General features: G+C 38.2%; 1 protein-coding gene across 2 annotated transcripts in view; it reads right to left on the reverse strand.

The window, feature by feature from the left end:
- Positions 1-16,650, reverse strand: part of LOC149467809 (uncharacterized) — an 81,543-nt gene that overhangs the window by 53,671 nt on the left and 11,222 nt on the right. For both annotated transcript variants that reach the window (XM_089671163.1, XM_089671162.1), the window contains exons 4-5: positions 14,720-14,779; positions 12,258-12,308 (exon numbers count right to left, since the gene is read on the reverse strand). In XM_089671163.1, coding sequence (XP_089527289.1) covers positions 12,258-12,308; positions 14,720-14,779 — 111 coding nt within the window. The remainder of the gene's footprint in view (positions 1-12,257; positions 12,309-14,719; positions 14,780-16,650) is intronic.

Raw genomic sequence — 16,650 nt, forward strand, 5'->3', positions numbered from 1 at the left:
GAAGAGGCTGCACCCGTGTCCTTAAAGAGGACCTCCGGATGAATAACCTTGATGACATCTACCTATCCTGGGTTGATCCCGTTCCTATGCTGAGAGGGACCGATTGGCAGACCTCCATTATACTATACACTGCGCATAACCATTGCGCGTCTGGTGAGTGCGCACTTTACTCATTACCTTGCCCCTCATCCATTTGAAGGAGTGATGCACTGAGACATGTGAAGTCACATGGAGCTCTTTATATTATTTATGAACTTTTATCATATATATATATATATTTTACATTTTATACTGAGGACTATTTACCTACTGAAGACTATTCATCGGTTTAGTGCTGCACTTATTTTATTTATATGTGTTATTTGGAAGGTTTATGGTTCCCTTTTATTGTGCATAGCCGCCTATTTATATTGAGCGCTCGCTGAGTTGTTTTCCCTTTCTGTAATAAATACCAACGTTTGATACAAATCAAATACAGGTATAGAGGTACTAATGGGTAAAAGCAACAACATTTGATTGTCAATGTTTCAATGGAGATCAGTCTGTCGTTCTCAAAACACTAAAACATGGAAGTGAATAGACTAATTAACTCAAAGTCACACCCACCAACACATCTTCCAGTGATTATATCACATAGTGCAAAGTTAAAAGACATACATAGAGGTTGAAGAAAGGTCACGATAGAAACAAATCAAAATATTTAACCAAAAAAAAACAAAATATACTACATCCAAGCTGAAGTAAAACTATGTGGAAATGGCTCCTGCATAAAAATGTTAAATGGAGAAAAAGTAGAAATACAACTATGTGGAAATGGCTCCTGCATAAAAATGTTAAATGGAGAAAAAGTAGAAATAAATCTATGTGGAAATGGCTCCTGCATAAAAATGTTAAATGGAGAAAAAGTAGAAATACAACTATGTGGAAATGGCTCCTGCATAAAAATGTTAAATGGAGAAAAAGTAGAAATACAACTATGTGGAAATGGCTCCTGCATAAACACTTTAAATGGAGAAAAAGTAGAAATAAATCTATGTGGAAATGGCTCCTGCATAGAAATGTTAAATGGAGAAAAAGTAGAAATAAATCTCTGTGGAAATGGCTCCTGCATAAAAATGTTAAATGGAGAAAAAGTAGAAATACAACTATGTGGAAATGGTTCCTGCATAAAAATGTTAAATGGAGAAAAAGTAGAAATACAACTATGTGGAAATGGCTCCTGCATAAAAATGTTAAATGGAGAAAAAGTAGAAATACAACTATGTGGAAATGGCTCCTGCATAAAAATGTTAAATGGAGAAAAAGTAGAAATAAATCTATGTGGAAATGGCTCCTGCATAAAAATTTTAAATGGAGAAAAAGTAGAAATACAACTATGTGGAAATGGCTCCTGCATAAAAATGTTAAATGGAGAAAAAGTAGAAATACAACTATGTGGAAATGGTTCCTGCATAAAAATGTTAAATGGAGAAAAAGTAGAAATAAATCTATGTGAAAATGGCTCCTGCATAAAAATGTTAAATGGAGAAAAAGTAGAAATACAACTATGTGGAAATGGCTCCTGCATAAAAATGTTAAATGGAGAAAATGTAGAAATACAACTATGTGGAAATGGCTCCTGCATAAAAATGTTAAATGGAGAAAAAGTAGAAATAAATCTATGTGGAAATGGCTCCTGCATAAAAATTTTAAATGGAGAAAAAGTAGAAATACAACTATGTGGAAATGGCTCCTGCATAAAAATGTTAAATGGAGAAAAAGTAGAAATAAATCTCTGTGGAAATGGCTCCTGCATAAAAATGTTAAATGGAGAAAAAGTAGAAATACAATGTGGAAATGGCTCCTGCATAAAAATGTTAAATGGAGAAAAAGTAGAAATACAACTATGTGGAAATGGCTCCTGCATAAAAATGTTAAATGGAGAAAAAGTAGAAATAAATCTCTGTGGAAATGGCTCCTGCATAAAAATGTTAAATGGAGAAAAAGTAGAAATACAACTATGTGGAAATGGCTCCTGCATAAAAATGTTAAATGGAGAAAAAGTAGAAATACAACTATGTGGAAATGGCTCCTGCATAAACGCTTTAAATGGAGAAAAAGTAGAAATAAATCTATGTGGAAATGGCTCCTGCATAGAAATGTTAAATGGAGAAAAAGTAGAAATAAATCTCTGTGGAAATGGCTCCTGCATAAAAATGTTAAATGGAGAAAAAGTAGAAATACAACTATGTGGAAATGGTTCCTGCATAAAAATGTTAAATGGAGAAAAAGTAGAAATACAACTATGTGGAAATGGCTCATGCATAAACATTTTAAATGGAGAAAAAGTAGAAATAAATCTATGTGGAAATGGCTCCTGCATAGAAATGTTAAATGGAGAAAAAGTAGAAATACAACTATGTGGAAATGGCTCCTGTATAAAAATATTAAATGGAGAAAAAGTAGAAATACAACTATGTGGAAATGGCTCCTGCATAAAAATTTTAAATGGAGAAAAAGTAGAAAAAACAAAGAATGGCCACCAACGTACATGGTAAACACCTGGCAGGAACAAACCTCACATAATTTGCAACATAACATATAGTAATAAAATAATTTATGTGTTAAGGCAAGATAATAACACAGCATTTCAAATTTAAAAAAATAGCCACAAAAAAGTACTGCGCAAGGCCAAACACACACATAAAAAGAACAAGTGTGAGAGTATGAATAGCAGCCTAGACAGAAAATGGACTGTAGATCCACAGAAAACAAGTGTAAAGGTTAGGAATACACATAACTGTTTGTAATACGAATCGCTACTAGAGCCAGATAAAAGAAACCATGGACATGGCTAATAGATTGGAAAAAGGAAACACCACCCCTCAAAAAGAGACATGGTATTAAAACCTAGTTAGGAGGACAAGGAAAAGGGACTGGACTCATTGTGGTCACCCAGCGCACTGGTGTAGAGGAAGCCAATGCCATCAAAGAAGGGAGAGGTGTGGTGCAGTTGTCATCTCAATCACTGTGATAAAGTCATTGAAATGCACACACAAAAAATTGCACAAAATTTCCAGACACGAAACTGCCAACAAGTGCATAGAGCAAAGTCCATGCAGAGGGCTACATGCTGTAATGTACATACACTAGAGTAAATAATGTCAGTACCGTGGACCATGATTGAAAATACTGGAGATAACAGGATATGGGGGGAGATCCTCCTCACCAGGAAAAATATATGCAAAAGAAATACAGAGGTCATCTGGAAACCATAACTGTGATACTTCTCACCAAATAGAAAAATCAATCAGGCATTGCACATAATTGGCAATAATATAGTAAAACACAGCAATATGCACGTTAGGGAACTCCCTGAAGAGATCAGGGTCAGAATGCCCAAGTATAACTTGCACCATTGCCTGAATCCCCACCCAGTCAAGGATGGATAGTGGGAGAGGATCCAGAAAAAGTATGATTTCAGGACACAAGAATGCTGCCTTGCTTGCCTTATGGGTTCCTTTTTATACGGCGAATGCAAATCAGGAGGGAAACATTGAAGGCCAGACTGTCACAGTCTCAGGGAAGACAAAACAAAAATCAAAGCATGCCCTCATCCCCTACCTTCATCCCCAAAAACAACTTTTCAAATAAATCTGTTGAAAACGTGGCCATCTCAAATGAAACATATGATGAAAAAGGCATATTAGACATGTGCATAAATATACAATTTGTTTAGTTTTATTTCAATTTGACCAAATTCAGATTGGCATTCGAATTCTAATTTATTCTATTTGAAATTCAAATTTCGGAAGTGATATTCTTTCTATTTTATTCTATTCTATTCGATTCGACTTTATGTTATTCAAAATTCGAATTTAAGACAGTTATATTCTTTCTATTTTATTCTATTCTACTGTTTATTCTATTCTATTCCATTTTATTCTTTTCTATTCTATTCCATTCTAATTTATTCTATTAGAATTGAAATTTATTCTATTTGAATTTTGATAGTTCTATTCTATTCTATTCAATTCGAATTTATGTTATTCAAAATTTGAATTGAAGACAGTTATATCTTTCTATTTTCTGCTATTCTATTTTTTTTTATTCTATTCTATTCTATCCTTTTCTATTCTATTCCAATTCAAATTTATTCTATTCAAAATTTTAATTTCGTAAGACAGTTATATTCCTTCTATTTTATTCTGTTCTATTGTTTTTTTCTATTCTATTCTATTCTATTCTATTATTTTCTATTCTATTATATTCTATTCCATTTTATTATTTTGTATTTTATTCTAATCTATTCTATTTGAATTTTAATTTATTCTATTTGAAATTCAAATTTCGGAAGACAGTTATATTCTTTCAGTTTTATTCTATTGTATTGTTTATTCTAGTCCATTGTTTTCTATTCTATTCAATTTAAATACATATGTATTCTATTCAAAATGTTAGTTTCGGAAGACTTTTATATTCTTTCTATTTTGTTCTATTCTATACTTTTATATTGTATTCTATACTATTCTATTGTTTTTCAATTCCATTCTATTCTTTCTGTCCTATTCTATTGTATTGTTTTATTGCTTATTCTTTTCTATCCTATTCTATTGTATTCTTTTATTGTATATTCTATTCTTTTATATTTTATTCAAATCTAATCTTTTCTTTTCTTATCTATTTTATTGTTTCTATTTTATTTTACATTATTGTATTCTATTCTGCTCTTTTCCTTTCTATTCTAATCTATTCTATTCTATTCAAATTCAAATTTATTCTATTCGAAATTCAAATTTTGGAGGACGGTTCTGGTCTATTCTATTCTGTTCTATTCTATTGTTTTTCAATGCTATTCTTTTCTGTTCTATTCTATTATATTCTATTTGTTTTTCTATTTTATTATTTTCCGTGCTATTCTATTCTAATGTATTCTCTAATTCTATTTTGGGAATACAGTTATATTCTTTCTATTTTTTCTATTCTATTCTATTCTTTTCTATTATATTCTATTCTTTTCCATTCTATTCTAATCTATTATATTCTTTTATATTGTATTGTATTCTATTGTTTTTCTATTCTATTCTTTTATTTTCTATTGTTTTATTGTCTTTTCTATTTTTTTCTAATCGATTCTAATGTATGCTATTATTTTATGTTCTGTTTTTTTCGTATTCAAATTCAAATGTCCGAATAATAAAACATTTGTCTGAATTCGAATGAAACAAACTGCATATATCTAAGACATATTGAGTGCCAGTAAAAACCAGATGTTGAAAAGGATCAGAAGAGTGGGAAATAAAAGCAGCTGAAGTAATGAGCAAATCATTATGCCCAGGTAAAAAAACAGCTCTGGTTGCAATGCTAACCTTCTCAAAAATCCAGCATCAGTACTCTTCTGGGCTGAATAATACTTATTCTCAACAGGCCATTATGACTCCACTATAGAATCAAAGTAGAATGTTGCAAGAAGTGGTCATTTTCTGCAGCATTTAGGATCCATGCACAAGTGCAGGAAAAAGAGGGTAAAGGATGACCTGGACCATACCAAAATAATATCGATATTCTCATCACACACTTTCCTAAATAAGACTTTAGGGGTAATGGGTGCTGCAGCACAACCAGATGGAACTGGAGACATCACAGAGCCAACGCACATATTCACCATATTTTTCTGCTAAATTTTGCAAAGCCCCACTACCTCCCAGTTCTTGAGCTTCTTTCTTTGTTATCATTGGTGGTTACCCTGACTATTAGAGAGGCTCAAAGGGTAGCTAAAAAGGGTAAAGGAATTTACAGTAGAGTTTAGGATCTCTATCATTTTGACATGCAGTTTCCATTGAAGGTCAGCTATGCATATGTATTTTACAATGGTTGGAATTGATTAGGTTTGCTATATTTACTTTACGAATGACTGCATATATCAGGGGCAATGTGTGATTGCTCTGCTGGCATGAAGCTACAAGTCTCAACATCCTGGAGTTACATTTATGGTGTAGTGGCACAATAACGGAACATAAACAGAAATCACTTCAATGGATCAGCACAGTATACTGCATGCTTATGTGTTTGAGGCGTTGGTTTGTATTTATAATGGGCCTGCCCTATTGTAGGCCAGTTAGGCAGGTTTATTTCATTTAAAAGTACTATGTCAATGATAACTATTGCATGTTTTTTTAAACCAAAGCATAATTTGTGTGTAGATATGTGCATGCATGTGTGGTGGGGTCTTTGTTTTGGTAAAATAAAAATTCATATGCTAAGGTGTGTAATTTGTTTGGCTCTTTGGATCACTTTGTACTTGATCACACCACTGACTATTCCGTGTTCAAACTCAGTTGATACGAACTACATGTAAGATATCTTAACCACTTGCCGTCTGCCTGCTGTTTATAAACGGCAGGACGGTGGCACTTCAGGGGCGGGTCGCCGTTCATAAACGGCACCCGCCATTTCTCCCTGGGATCGCGCAGCACCGCGATCCGGTGCCCGCTGTGTCCTCCGGACACAGTGGAACACCGATCGTCGGACAGGACCTCTCCCGATCATGTGATCACTGATTGGCCAATCAGTGATCACATGCAAAGTAGTAAGCAAGATGTCACTTGTGACATCATTGCTTACTACGTGTGAAATCTGTGAATGATCACAGAGGTCACATGGTACAAGGCTATTCACAACAGCCTTGTACCGTGTGACAAGCTGTGACCAATCACAGCTCACTCAGAAGTTCTCAATGGACAGACAGAGAGAAAGATAAATGATTGCTTTTATATCCTTTATGGGTGTAAAAGCAATCACTGTAAAAAAAAAAACAAAATCTTCATCACCCCCCACAAGTAGTACAGTGTCACCATGGTGACACTGTACTGCTAGGGTGACAGTATGTAAAAAAAAAAAAATAAATAAATAAATAATAATATAAAAAAAATTAAACAAAAATGTAAAAGAAATGTTTAAAAATTATAATTTTTGGTTATAAACTAATTTGGCTTATCTTTTTTTTATAAAAAGATAACGGAATACATTTCGGCCAAGATGTATGATGAAAGATTATTTATTTGCAAAATTTTATAAGAAAAACACTTTTTTTCAAAATGTTTGGACTTTTTCATTTACATAGCAAAAAAAAAAAAATCCCAGTGGTGAATAAATACCACCAAAATAAAGCTTTATCTGTCTCAAAAAATGGTAAAAAATTCATATGGGTACAGTGTTGCATGACTGCGCAATTGCCATTCAAAGTGTGATAGCGCTGAAAGCTGAAAATTGCCCTGGACAGGAAGGGGGTAAAAGTGTCCAGACAGGAAGTGGTTAAAAAACAATGGAGTATTGACCATGATGCTTTTTTTTAATCTGCATTAGCATTGAGATTTTCAGGACAAAGGTGTGCCTTCTTCCGGATCCATGCACGCTAGCATTTTTTAAGCTCCTAGAAGCTGTTAATAGTATTTTTTTTTATGTTCCTAGAAGCTAAATAGTGTTATCTTATGGGGGTTATTTACTAAAACTGCATGGAAGCCAATCAGCTTCCAGGTTGTATTGCCAAAGCCTAATTGAACAAGCTGAAGTTAGAAGCTGATTGGTTACCATGTACAGCTGCACCAGATTATGTGTGCACCAGTTTTAGAAAATATATCCCTATGTGTCCGTGCACACTACTTTAGGCTATTAGCATTTTTTTGAGCTTCAACTTCCAGGAGCAGAAAAAAAAATATTTTTGGAAGCAGAAGTTGTCCTCCCCCCTCCATGCCCTTAGTGTGCTGGGACATGTGACAGCTCCCAGAAGACTACGGGACCATTCACAAGGTGCAGCAATACCCGTGCATGCGCAGTGGGCACCCGGAAAGCTGTCACAGCTGGGTACCCACACTTAACCACTTGCCAACCATGCTATAGCCGAATGATGGCTGCAGCGCGGTTGTCCAGTTTTGCGAGAGCATTCTATGACATCCTCCCAGAACGCGTCCTCCCGCACGCCCCAAGCGGTATGCACCCAGTGCTCTCCGTGATCGCTGTGTCCTATGGACACAGCTGATCATGTGTTGAGGTAAAAGGCCAATCACAGCAGCCTTTTACCACATGATCAGCTGTGTCCAATACAGTTGTGTCCAATACAGTTGCTGGTTATTGACAGCACTTTCTTCACGCTGTCATAGCGTGAGGAAAGTACTGCCAATAACTGGCAAATGATACAGAGGACAACTGCACTGTTCATCAGAGCATTGATGATCAGTGCCCTAATGATCAGTGCCCAGCACTGCCTCCCACCAATGCCCAGCAGTGCCACTCATCAGTGCTGCCCAGCAGGGCCACGCAACAGTGCCCAGCAGTGCCTCCCATCAGTGCCCAGCAGTGCCTCCCACAAGTGCCCAGCAGTGCTGCCCAGAAGTCCTGCCCAGCAGTTGCGCCTATCAGTTCCCAGCAATGCCACTCATCAGTGCTCAGCAGTGCCGCAAGTCAGTGCCATCAGTTAGTACCACCAGTCAGTGCTATCAGTCAGTGCTGCCAGTCAACGCCGCCCATCAGTGTCCATCAGTGCCCCCTATCAGTACCACCTATCAGTGCCCACCTGTGCTGCATATCAGTGCAGCATTATCAGTGCCTCCTCTTCAATCCCCACCAGTGCTGCCTCATCAGTGCAGCCTATCAGTGCCCATCAGTGCTGCCTATAAGTGCAGCCTCATCAACGCACAACAGTGAAGGAGAAAACCCTTCACACTGACGTAACACAAATATGTGGCATTTTTCCGTAGGGCTGCATATTTGCGTACCTGTCTTTGTGCTGGGAGTGCGCCACACAGTGTGCTCCCAGCACAAAAACTGGGGTATCACTGAGAGGCCGGGTCCCGTTCCAGGTCACATGATCGCTGTGATAGCCTCTGATTGGCTATCACAGTGATCAGTCACTGTGAAGCCCACGCCCCTTGTTTTTGTATCTCTCTATCTCCTTGCAGAGAGAGAAAAAAAAAACTTTGTAAAAAATAAATAAATAAATATTTAAAAAATAAAATAAAAAATAAAGAAAAAAATACCTAGATCAAGGTTTGATCTAGTTCAGTGTCAGGATTAGTGTTTGGGCCAAGGTCAAGGTCAAAGGTTCGGGTCAAAGGTCATCATAAAAAAATATGGTATCAGTTAGTGTCAGTGTGTATTAGGTAACCACCCCCCCCCCCCCGAAAAAAAAAATCTGCACTATTGTTTCTGGGCTGTGGTACGGGTACAAATAACAAATAACATACACATATATGGTATCGCTGCGATCATTAAGAGCTGGAACATTTATTTTGGATTGTTCTTTGGTGGTAGGTTATGGTAGCAACAAGAAACACACAGCTAAATTTAAAATTTACTATTTTGGACCAGTTTTCCTTCGGTAAAAAAAAAAAACAGGAGGTATCCATTACCATTTACCACCAAATGAAAGCCCAATTTGTCCAGAAAAAACAAGGCATAATTCACCTGGATGTACAAAGTAGTTGTGATGATATGTACGGTTTTACTAACACATGTCAAAGTTGTAAAATTTTACTTAGGCTTTAAGATTTGTTTTTCCCTTAGGCGTGAAGGGGATAAATACCACCAAAAGAAAGCTCTATGTGTGCGAAAAAAATTATAAAAAGTTCATATGGGTACAATGTTGCATGACTGCGCAATTGTCATTCAAAGTGTGACAGCACTGAAAGCTGAAAATTGGCCTGGGCACCAAGGGGGTAAAAGTGCTCAGTAGGCAAGTGGTTAAGATGCTAGACTCGGTGGGAGAGGACGGCCGGTGAAACCAGCGGTTGTGAGGACACTGCTGGATCCCGGGACAGGTATGTGGCTGTTTTTTAAAAGTCAGCAACTACAGTTTTTGTAGCCTTTGACTTTTATTGTTTTTTTCAGATTTGACTGGAGCTCCGGTTTACCATACTGCTAAAACTTTGTGTATTAGTACTGCTTGGACCTTGAAGAAGGGGGTATGCTCTGAAAGCCTGTCCTGAAAATTTGGATGTTAACGCAAATAAAAAAAAGTATCCTGGACAACACAATTGTTTTTGATGCAAGTGCACTATTACGGCTACAGTCACCTCAAGCAAACCTATCCCAAGTCAGTGATGCAAGGCTTACTAGTTCTGAAGCTATTCATTGCAATATTAATGCATTCTTTAGATGATAAAAGCCAGGAGGCACAAGTTAAACAAAATGTGTGCGTAGATGTGGGGGCGTATATGTGATAGGGCCTTTGTTTTGTTCTATTTAAAATTCATATGTGGGAGGTATGTAGTTAGTGTGTTAAGTATAATTAGCATGCTTCTTGAGATCACCTTGTTCCTTATAATGACACCACAAAGAAAATCAACAGATACCTGTTCAGTTTCCAAAACTCAGCTGCTATAGTTGTCCTAGGACATCCCAAGTCAGTGGGGTTAATTTACTAAACAGACTGTTATTGCAAAGGAAGTTGCACTTTGCAAGGAAATTTTCCCAAGAGCTTAGTGAATGCTGCAAAGTTCTGCTGACTTCTGTCATCCAATCATGTGCAAGCGAAATACTGTTTTTGTTTTTTCCTTTGGATGTGCATGGGTTTTCCTTGCAAAGTAACAATTGAGTACTGTCCGTGATACTTTTTTTATTTGCACTAACATACAATTTTGAGGACAAGCTTTCGGGGTATGTCCCCTTCTTCAAAGTCCAAGCAGTACCAGACTTCGAAGAAGGGGACATACCCCGAAAGCTTGTCCTCAAAATTGTATGTTAGTGCAAATAAAAAAAGTATCATGGACAGTACTCAATTATTTCTGTCGCAAATGCACTAATACGGCTACAATCACCCCTTGCAAAGTAAAATTTCACCATATGTACTGAGCTCTGGGAACAATTCCCTTGCAAAGTGAATTGTCTTTAGTAAAGCAACTCCAGTGACTTTTTGGATTATCAGTATTGAAGTTGATAAGAGCACTACTAATACACTACGACAGTGTGAGATACCAAGGCTGTTACATAGTTATATAGTTAGTCTGGCTGAAAAAAGAGTCCATCTAGTTCAACAAAAAAAAAAAAAGTTATAATCCTACACCCACAGTTGATCCAGAGGAAGGCAACAAACCCAGTTGTATAATTGTCAACTATACTGTATAATGCAAGTAACTGTAAAGGCCAACAATGATAATTCAGTTTTATGTGGCTAGTGACAAGTTCACCTGCGGACTTCTTATCTCTCCCAGGACCTCCATTGCAGGCATAGGACACCAACATTCCCAGCATGTGACGCTGACACAGCTATTACAAAGACACATGATGGTCTTCCCCACTAAAGGTATGTAAGACCTAACCAAGTTTTCAGCATATGATTTCAAAATAGATGAAGATAACTCAAATATGGATTAGATAAAATATGCATAGGATATTGAAATTGATTTAAAATTAAACAATTCATATTCTAATTAAATAAAATACCAATGTGAAAAATTAAATAATATACTTTTAGAATGTTGCTTTATTTTCCTACTGAATGTATTTACACCTAAAGAGTATGTAAACCCAAAATGTCATATTCCTGCTACGTGCCGCTGTACTTATTTGAAAAAGAATCCTGTTCTCTTTATATTGTTTACTTTGTGTGAAATCCCTGGTCAGTCCCTCTGCTTTCCTAATAAAAACTGACCACACTAGGCATGAGAGCACAGCATGGCGATTTCTCTAGCTATGCTGGGAACTCAGTCTGCATTCCTCCAATGATCAGACTTGTCCTGACACACCCATCCCCACACAGCCATTCACTCGGAAGATCAGAGTGCTGCTGCTTCTCCTCCCCCAGCTTTTGCGCAGCTGAGGACAGATGGTATGTGATCACTTATAAAAAAGGTGAGGGTTTACATATACTTTAAGCTGGCCATAGATGGTTCAGAATGAAAAAAACGGCACTGATTACCCAATCCACACATTCAAGGTGGATAGGGGAATCCTCCCTGCTGTGCTATTGTATTTTGACAGTCAGAATACATAGATTAGCGCTTTACCTGCTGCAAAAGTGGCTTTTATCTGACAGTGGTGTATGAGTGGCTTTTAATTGACAGAAGTCAATCTGTAGACCGCAGTGGTCAGACATGGTTCGAAATACAGCCAGTTCCTGCTAAGCCGAGTTTCGATCCATCTATGGCCACTTTTATTATAACAATGATCTAAGGGCTAAGTATCAAGGGAAAGGTAAAATGTTCAAAACAGTAACCGTGACAAATACATACACACACATAGATTTAGGAATACACTAGTAAATGCAGATAATATATATTTACCAGCATATCAGTTGTTTGCAGAACATCATCAACGGCACACAAAGTATTGGACTGTAAAAGAATAGTGCAGACTGAGCATATTTACGAAACACACTGAAACTTCATCTGGTCAAAAATATTATTATTAGTATTATTATTATACAGTATTTATATAGCGCCAACAGTTCGATCAGCGCTGTACATTACAATGGGAGACAATACATGCGACAGTATAACAACAATACAATGTGATACACGAGGGGTTCGAGGGCCCTGCTCTTTCGAGCTTACAATCTAGGAGGGATGGGATAGTGGTACAGGAGGAGAAAGCTATGGGGGATGGAGTGGTAGGAAGAGTGGAGGAGGTCTGAAATTAGCAGGGGGTGGGGTAGGCTTCCCTGAAGAGGTGGGTTTTTAGGGTGCGCCTAAAGGAGAGGAGAGTAGGTGATAGTCTGATGGGTTGGGGTAGGGAGTTCCAGAGGATGGGAGACACCCTGGAGAAATCCTGAAGGCGGGCATGGGAGGAGGAGACCAGGGAACTAGAGAGAAGGAGGTCTTGCGAGGAGCGGAGTGCGCGTGTTGGGTGGTACCTGGATACCAGGTCGGTGATGTAACTTGGGGCAATATGGTGGACAGCCTTATACATCAGTGTTAAGATTTTGAATTTGATCTGTTGTGCAATCGGAATCCAGTTTAGGGATTGGCAGAGGGGGGTGGCGGATACGGAGCCGTTGGTAAGGTGAATGAGTTTGGCTGCCGTTTTCAGGATCAACTGAAGCGGGGATAGCCTGTGGCGAGGCAGGCCAGTGAGGAGGGAGTTGCAGTAATCGAGGCGTGATATGATGAGGGAGTGGATGAGCTGTTTAGTGGTTTGTAGGGTTAGGAACGTGCGGATTTTGGTGATGTTGCGGAGGTGGAGTCTGCATGAGTTTGTTAAAGATTGGACTTGGGGCTGGAAGGATAGGTTGGAGTCCAGAATGACACCAAGTACTCTGGCCTGCGGGGCGGGCCTGATAGTAGCATTGTTGGACATGATGGAGAAGTCAATGGGGGATGGTGTCTGGCTGGGGGAAAGACTAGGAGCTTGGTTTTGGAGAGGTTCAGTTTGAGGAAGTGGAGCAACATCCAGTCTGATATGTCGGTCAGTAGGTTTGTGATTCGGGTGGAGACTAAGGGGGTGAGGTGAGGGGTCGAGAGATAGATTTGTGTGTCGTCGGCATAGAGGTGGTAGTTGAAGCCATGGGAGTGTATGAGTTGGCCAAGGGAGGAGGTGTAGATGGAGAAGAGAAGGGGCCCAAGGACAGAGCCTTGGGGGACCCCAACAGAGAGGGGGAGTGAGGGGGAGGTGGTAGCATTGTAGGTGACGCTGAAGGAGCGTTGTGACAAATAAATTTGTTTGAACAAACAAAATAAAATAAAAGAAATCTATCTAAATACAATGTATACTGTATATATATATATATATATATATATATACACACACTAGACTGCCAAAAGTATTGGGACATCCCTCCAAATCATTGGATTCAGGTGTTTCAATCACCTCCATGACCACAGGTGTATAAAATCAAGCACCTAGGCATGCAGACTGCTTCTACAAACATTTGTGAAAGAATGGGTCGCTCTCAGAAGCTCAATGAATTCAAGCGTTGTACCGTGATAGGTTGCCACCTGTGCAAGACCATCCGTGAAATCTCCTTACTACTAAATATTCCACGGTCAACTGTTAGTGGTATTATAACAAAGTGGAAGCAACTGGGATCAACAGCAACTCAGCCAAGAAGTGGTAGACCACGTAAAATGACAATGCAGGGTCAGCACATGCTGAAGCACACAGTGCACAGAAGTCGTCAACTGTCTGCAGAGTCAATAGCTACAGACCTCCAAACATCATGTGGCTTTCAGATTAGCACAGTGGTCTCCAAACTGCGGCCCTTTGCTTTCTTCTATCTGGCCCTTGGTGTACTAGTCCATCCGCTGATGCCAACAAAGGGGCATAATTTCTCCCACTGATCCCAGGAAAGAAGCACAATTCCTCCCAATGACACCAATGATGGGACACAATTCTTCCCACTAAGAACAATGATGGGTCACTATTCCTCCCACTGAGACCAATGATGGGACACTATTCCTTCCACTGAGACCAATGATGGGGCACTATTCCTTCCACTGAGACCAACAATGGGGCACTATTCCTCCCACTGAGACCAACAATGGGGCATGATTCATCCCACCGATACCAACGATGACGCCTTGTTTGCTCCTACTTACACCAGGCCACTTTATACTCCCACTGATCACAATCTGGCCCCCCCTTAAGTATGAAGGACAATAAACTGAAAAGTTAGAAGCTGATTGGCTACCATGCACAGCTGAACCAGATTCTGAGTGCACCAGTTTTAGTAAATATCCCCCAGTGTATATCACACACACAGACACAAATACTCAAGAACAAAGATTAAACAGAAAAAAGTAAAACATACCATAGTCTCTTTCGTAGCTTTAAGAAAAGCTTCCAAATTGTCGTCATTAAGTTTTGTTCCCTAATAAAAATCAAACATTTCATTAATATTTACTATTATGTTATATTTTTAAAAGTAAATTTGAAAACTTTGCTCAAATCAACATATAACAAAAGTTCCATACTGTTACAACTAAAAATACTGTACTATTAGACTGTGGTGACAGATTGGGAGTGAAAGAAAAATATCTAGACAAACATAAGTAAAAAATGTGAACACATCATTAGATTTGAGTGAACAGATTTTATTTTCAAAACAATGTACATTGATACATACGGGTTAAAAAGATTGGACAGGAACTCAGAATGGAAACATGCTTAAAATATATACATTGATAGATTCAATAAAGCACTTTTTATTTAGAAAAGTGTATTATTTAAATGTAAATCCACTCAAAATTGGTGAATGGTGGGGAGTTAAAGTACATCTAAAGCTAAACTTTTTTAATTTTGGAAGGAATATGGAATGGTTATAATCTCTGTTAGGGTTTTTTTTCCATCTGTGTCCTATTAGTGAAATTTCCCTTGACACGATGCCTTGAACTCACAACAGAACGTGAGAAGAAATCTCTCTAAACTAAAGGTAAAACTTTTCTTAGTTGTCCCTATTAGAAGTTTTGTTTTCCACTATTCCTGTTCTGGTGACAACTCAAAATTTTATATTTTTCTTACTTTTTGTCCAAATGACAATGGTCGCCAGGAAAACTAGAGAGAGTGAAGCAGGGACATAGAAACCAGTAAAAGACTTGGCCTTTAATACACTTTGATTTACTTTATGATTTCTTATATATATTGGAGGCTGTGTTAACTGGACAACTGAGCTTCAATCCCTGCTTCTACACACCTACAGTAGCTTGTATCAGGGGGTTCCCACTCCACCTGTTAAAATATCTTATTTTTTTATGGAGAATACAACAGAATGAGCTGGAACATGCAAAGGTGGGTGGGAACATTCAAAACTCCTAGGTGTTCAGGAACAGGATTTGAGCAAGACAGACACATGCTCATCCCACAAAACTCTACCCATAACTACAGCATCACTATTAAGTAGACCGACCCTTAAAATGTTACACAAGAAAAAGAAACATAGTAATGTAGAGGATCTGAAGGACTGCTTACTGGTTGTCAAAGAAGTCTAGAATAATTACAGTTGAACAAAAAATGAAATTAAATCGGTATTAAACCTCAAAGCAAACATGTATTATGTTTGAAGCTTACTTATTCTTAGATGTGGGGGCTGCATTAATTTTCCTTCTAGACTGTTTTTCTTGTATTGTCACCTGGTGATCCTACAAGTAAGTCTGTTGTTTTTCAACAAAACACACTGTCCTGCCGATGTAGCAATTAGAAGGTTGAGAAAAATCACTTACTATTGACAGGGGTACATACTATGATCAGCTTTTATTTATTTTTTTTAAACCTTTATATGAAAAAGAACAAAACTGTTTGCTGTAACTGCTTATAAAGTGTTGGCTGGAGTTTGGCTTCAATTTGTTAATGTATTAAAATCTTGACATCTGACACAACCCTCCTCCCAGAATGACAACCCTGCTTACCAGAAGTGCTCCTTCATCCAGAGTAAGGGCCAGGAGCGGACTGACCATTTGGAAACTTGGGCACTGCCCGAGGGCCCGGGGTCAGTAGGGGGCCCCATGAGATGCCCCTGGTACCTTTTTCATAGGCTTTTTTGAGTTTGGGCAAGGACACAGGGGCCCCATGATCCCCTATTGCCCGGGGACCCCATGAGTTGTCAGTTCGCCCCTGGTAGGGGCACTTTAAGGGCCAGTGCACACCAGGAATACGCTGTTTGTTCCCGTGCAACTCACATGGGATCCAAGATGAAATTGCACCGGAACACACCAAAAGTAGTGAATGCGCTATTTTATAAAACAC

Source organism: Staurois parvus, unplaced genomic scaffold, assembly GCF_062004578.1.
Source record: "Staurois parvus isolate SC_StPar_1 unplaced genomic scaffold, SC_StPar_1.0 ptg000099l, whole genome shotgun sequence".
Taxonomy (NCBI): Eukaryota; Metazoa; Chordata; class Amphibia; order Anura; family Ranidae; genus Staurois; species Staurois parvus.